The sequence below is a fragment of the Papaver somniferum genome, chromosome 5 (genome assembly GCF_003573695.1).
Source record: "Papaver somniferum cultivar HN1 chromosome 5, ASM357369v1, whole genome shotgun sequence".
Classification (NCBI taxonomy): Eukaryota; Viridiplantae; Streptophyta; class Magnoliopsida; order Ranunculales; family Papaveraceae; genus Papaver; species Papaver somniferum.
The window spans coordinates 212,845,511-212,851,366 of record NC_039362.1 but is presented as its reverse complement, the minus strand read 5'-3'; the positions used below and the strand labels follow the sequence as shown (position 1 = coordinate 212,851,366).

At 36.7% G+C, this 5,856-nt stretch overlaps 1 protein-coding gene across 1 annotated transcript; it reads right to left on the bottom strand.

Moving 5' to 3' along the window:
* Positions 1-2,724: 2,724 nt before the first annotated feature.
* LOC113284569 lies at positions 2,725-5,263 on the bottom strand. The gene is made up of 2 exons (XM_026534064.1): positions 4,951-5,263; positions 2,725-3,327 (listed from the first exon to the last, which is right to left on the bottom strand). The coding sequence occupies exons 1-2, from the start codon at positions 5,175-5,177 to the stop codon at positions 2,937-2,939; spliced, it is 618 nt and encodes a 205-aa protein (XP_026389849.1). The 5' UTR covers positions 5,178-5,263; the 3' UTR covers positions 2,725-2,936.
* Between the last annotated feature and the right edge of the window lie 593 nt (positions 5,264-5,856).

Below are 5,856 nucleotides of genomic sequence, written 5' to 3'. Positions count from 1 at the left end.
CCAGCTTCCTCTATTGTTTCTTCTAACTGTCTCCTTCCACCATTTCTTCGTGCAGTCATAATTTCTCTTAATTCTGCCATTTCTTTAAGAATTTCTTCACTCATAGTTTAATCTAAGTATTGTCGCATATGCATTTTTAATCTCGCTTGACTCAATCTATTCTCATGATTACTCTGTCGCATGGCCTCTTGTATCTCTCTTTCTTCAGCTTCTTCCCTTCTTCTCTTACGCCTTTCTCTTTCATCTCTCATGCGTTCGCTAATAGCATTATTTCTTTCCTCCTCTTCCTCACGCGCATACTGATCTCTCAATATTTATCTACCATGCAATAAAATTCTCCCTTGTTCTGGATCATTTTCTTCATCATTATCTGACTCATAGTATGTGCGATGTCGTTCGCCTACATTTTGACGTTCGTTGTTCCTTTGACCTTCTTGTCGGTGATGATGCTCACACGGTTGCTTGTAAGTTATCATCAATATTACCTAAAGGTTGCTCCCTCCTAGCATCTCTTTGATTAGATTGACTTCGTCTTGATGAACTTCTGCTTGTCCTAGATCTTGATCTTGATCTATGTTCTTGCAATCTGAAATTTTCTTCTCTTAGATCATTGTTCTGACGTATCAAATTCGCACGCTCTTCCTCCTCTCTTCTCCGTTCTGCAATCAATCTTTGTCTAAGTTCTTCAATTGTCATATTTTCTTCATTTCCTTCAATCCTTCCTGCATCTCTTGTTCTTTGTTCCCCTTCTTCGGCAGAATTTGATCGTGTAGTATGAATACTTACTCGATCGTAATTAATATCATTGTTCTGCACTTGTGTACATTGATGTCTAATTGGAGTTGCACTTCTTTGATTTTCGCTTTCTCCTTCCTTTGGTTGTTCAGGAATTTCGCCTCTTCTTCTTTCAGCAATTCTTTTACTCCTCTTAGCTGTTGCCGTTTGTTCAGCAGTAGATCCGATTCATACCATCACTACTTTTTTGTATTAACAAATGAAAGATTACTTTAAAGAAAATTGAAAAGTTCTAATGACGAGAATCTCAATCATTTAAACAAAAATGTTAGATCTAAAATTCTGTAAACTTGATTTCTAAACGAATTCACCAAAAAGGTATATTACTCCTCCCTGTTTCTAGCGCCAAAATGTAGTTGCAGGAAATCCTACAACCACATCCATACAAGAATCTAGACAATACACTAAGAAATCATGGTGAAATTCATTCATTTACTCACTAAGATCTTAAGTTGGATTCAAGATAATACAAAGACTAAACTTGCTTCCCAAATAAACTTTCTATCTCCTGGTTTCTTGTCTAACACACTCTCTGAGATCTCTCTTATTACATGATAACCCTTCCTTTTATATAGGATATTACATAGTGGATGACAGCTAATAGATCACCTATTTTCGGAATCACTGTGCGTTACAATCGCTCATGTACAATTGTTCAACTTCACATACTTTACACTTCGCACAGATCTTCACACTTTACTCGTGATTATGCTGACATCATCAAATACGTCATCTCCATTTTACTATGTGCGATGATCCTCGCTTATATTACATAACCTTTACTTCGCATGCCTAATGAATGTGCGATATTTCACTCCTACAATGTGTTCATTAATTGGTATTCATGGTATCAGCTCTTCGTTAACATTAATCGAAATGGTACCAAATCTTGCTCACATAGTCACAATTACACTTCTAATATAAATTAAAAAGTTGATGTTTCAAACCAAATCAGGGATAAATTTGTTTAGCATAATGCTGATATTTTGATACACTTTATTCAACTCTCGACTGTGCTTCTATGTACAGCAAAAACGTACTCTGATATTACCAAAAAAGAAGAAGCTAAGTTCCTAATTAACAAGTAACAAGAAAGGTTATTCCTTGGTTCCACTCTAAGTTGAGTACAACAAGTATTATACTATTGTAACGGGTGGGATGTAATTGACGTAGCCGGTGACGGTTATACCGTAATAAGGTCAAAAACATTAAATTGTTTAGTGGTTGTACAGTTGTACTTAATAACTCCCAATATGTGTGTGCAACAGGGAATCACATAGTTCATGGGATACAAGATTCAGTACATAATGGACGCAGAAAAAGGGGCGGAAGAATGGAAGGGAACTGGATAGGCTGACAAATGGAGATTGGACGGACACTTAAAGCCAATGACATCCAAATGTAAATTGGATAGTAGTTCGGTCAACTCGTGAAAAGCCTCCTACTGCAGCACCAAAAAGCCACTATCTTGAGTTCTTGACCCAGGATACTAATAGTTGAAATCGTGTTCATGTCACAAAAAGATTTAGGCAAAGGTTTAAAAAAAATATATATTAGAAGTACCATTAGCGAAGAGACCAGCTTTAGATTTTAAGCTCACTTTGCATTGTTGAATTCTCACTTCACATGAAAGCATCAGTAGCATGCAAATGAATGCAACATCACTCCCAGACTTCCACTCCCAAAGTCCACTAAATTGCTGTACATAGTCCTTTAATTATTTGATGGTTAAATACAGCCAATATAGTCATGATCAATCTAAGCTGTACTCAATTATAGGCCAACATTAAGCTATTCCTAAAATATTTTTTTGAATCCAATTGAAACCTTGGAAGAACAAACACAAATTTTCAGAGATCAAATAAGCAAAAGTAGCCACCTTTCCTATAATAATTCACAGTAAGCAAGATAAAAAAAAAAATAACAAAATTGAGGCAAAATATGAAACAAACAAATGCTGATATTTTTACAGTCTTGATTGTGCTTCTGAGTAGAACCAAAACATACTCTGAAATGAAAAGAACAACTGTCTACCAGGATAGGTTACTCCCTGCAACAGATTACTAGGACATGTTTGTTCTACACTTGTATTCTATAAACTTGTACAGGGAAGATTAATATTGGTTAAAGTTATTACATGTTCAAACATCTCGAACCTGTCCAGCAAAATCAGAGTACACCGAATCATCCTTCTTTTGCTCCTGAGAAGTTCCATTTTCAAATTGGCCTTCAATAGGAATCCTGTGCTTAAAAATTGATGCGGACGACGAGGAATCATCCTCTTCTTTAATGATGTCGAATGGAGTTCCAAAGACCTGAAAGAACCCATTCTTCATTTCTTCAGCTGCCTCAAGAAAACCATTGATACCACCAAAGATGCCTTTTTCAAGAGCTTCAATGTCACTACGGAGCCCAGGGAAGTTGAATGGCTCACCCGCTGAAGAGGAACCAAAGGTGACTGACCCTTGACCCATGTGATTGGTTACATCGTCCTCGGTGTACTCTGTTGTTGAACTTACCACTTCTGTGGGCCTGGAAGGAAGATCATACTAGTTTCAGGTCTCAATTCATAAACACTGACAAGTAATTAAGTTGATAGGTGACAGATTTTCGAAGCTGTGAAATACTACTGTGTTATGGTCAGCTATAATCCAATTCGCAACACTGTAACAGGAATCTTGCAGACAAAAGCTAGAAATATGTACAGTTAAAATCCTTGGAATAAAACAACCAAGCCTTCAGTCTTGGGGTAGGCAACTATGATCCTTGAAATAAATAAAGTAATTTGTACACCATAGAATCAATGTAGATATAGCTAGGTGCCAAACCATGACTATGAATAGGTAGCTCAAGAATGAGAGTAGCCGTATCATGGAACAGCAAAAAGCTCAGAAGGAAACTAGCTCCAGCAAAGGATGGCAGAATTAACTTCAAAACTCTCCAGAACAGAGGGTCATGAAAAATATCAATTTTAGATTGCGCCAGAACAGATGGTATGTCTTTAAAAAAACATTTGTTGAGAAGATGTGCATCCAACCATGCTGGAGAAATGACATGGCCTGATATTATATGATACACTCCAAGAGAAAACCATATGTAATGCATCAGCCACCAACTATGTTATGTGAGGCGCTACGCGATGTGCCAAGCCAGGCGCCTCAAGAATTGTTGAATAGGCGCGCCTTTGGCAACAAATTGGACTTGGTGCTAGAACAGATATTTAAAAAAATCCTGACATCCTTCAGCAGCAGTCTAAATTTAAACATAATCCATGAACACAATCTAAAACCAAATTTATGATGTGAACACATAAGCTAAATTTAAGTATGTTACAACTTACTTGTAGTCTTCTAACAACCAAAAAAAAAAGGATCAGAAAAACATCACACATATCGACAATGGCAAAGTGATATGACAAAGCAGATTGGACATCTTCATTCCATATCTCATTCAGAAACTACAAATCCTTATCTTTATCTACCCTTTGCTTACGTCTCTCGCATAATTTGCACTCTTAGTGCGCACCCAATTTGCTCCAATTCAAGCACAATAGCACATAATGCGTCATTACATTATCAAGATGAATTCAAGCACATAATGAGTCATCACATTACCAAGATGAATTTCAACGATGTGAGGCGCAAACCCTATGGATTGTGCGCCCTTGGTGAATAGATAAGTGCCTCGAGATCCAAGGCCACTATAACAGCTCAGTGTTAGCCTGAATAGAGTTGCACACAATTGGCTAATAGATGTGCTGTCAAGACATCAAGGTTCAAGGGGAGATCGTTGAAGAACCAATATGTCCTGTGCTATTACAGAAGGTATGTTCAGTACTGATTCTTATTGTACTGTCTAGGAGACGATAAGCTAATTCCTGTGGATGTCTATTTGCCAGGTTGTCCGCTATAATCCGAGGCAGTTATCAATGCTATAAAACCTTGTTAGATGGTTTTCGAAAAACCTAAGCCAATTCCAGGTTCGTGTTATCGGTGGGTATAAAAATACCTAAGCAAATCTCAATTCGGTGTTGCTAAATCACAAAATTGTAAATTAAACCCTAAATCTTCTTCTAAAGAACTCCCCCAAATCAAAACAGTAAATTAAGCGTTAAATTAAAAGAGAGAAAAGTAAAATTTAAATATAAAATCTTACCTTCCAACGCAATCCTTGAGAATTTGTTCAGTTTTCTCACATTTTCTAATGAATACACCAGGTTCAGCTTCTTCGGTTTTACATTGAGTTTTTACAATCCTTCTAGTTGAACATCTATCTTCAATTGAATTTCTACTAGGGTTTGTACTATCGACATCAGCAGAAGATATTCCCTTCAACCCTAGGTTTGAACTCGTTCCTTCGTCTTCCTTCCGACCCCAGCCCATTCTTTCCGTACTGCCTTTTCTATTTTTCCCTTCTCCTCTCTCTTACTGGCAAACCTCGGTAATGAATCTTATACTATTTTTCGTTTATGAAAAGGTCAAATCCAAGGAAAGAAACCGACTTTATGTGGCCACCGCCTTGACCACACAGTTGACCAGAGAGGAAGCCCGTTTGGTTTCTTTCTTCGGCACGTTGAATTTATAAAACAAGTACCATTTTTTCTTATTTTTGTTATAGGAAAAGCTAAAATATTTACGGAGAAAGTCGACTTCTGATCAAACCAAATTAATTATGAATAGCTAAGGCAGAAATAGAAAAAACTTATCTATCATCTTAATGATTGAAGAAAACTTGATGCTTTATTTCCCCATTGATTTTAAGTTATCCCTGACTGAGCCAAATCATCTTCCCCATTGACATTTAGCTTTCTGTATAATAAAAATCATTTTCCCGGTATATAATTTTTGGCGATTCTTAAAAGTCCTTCTTTTACTGTTGGAATATGTAAATCGCTAATGAACTTCAAAGAGGCTAAACACTCAAATGCAATTCCAGTAGAAAATAGGGATAACTGCATATGAATATATGTGAATAACGGAATAGTTACCATAGAGCGAAAACCGTTACATCAATTTTTGTCCACCATATGTGTATGTGTGGCCATATTTGGATGATGACATG

Coding starts and splice junctions, on each gene's coding strand:
- LOC113284569 (XM_026534064.1), bottom strand. CDS start 5,177: ATGGGCTGGGGTCGGAAGGAAGACGAAGGAACGAGTTCAAACCTAGGG. Junction 3,328..4,950: donor CTCAAGGATTGCGTTGGAAG/GTAAGATTTTAT, acceptor TCTTCCTTCCAG/GCCCACAGAAGTGGTAAGTT.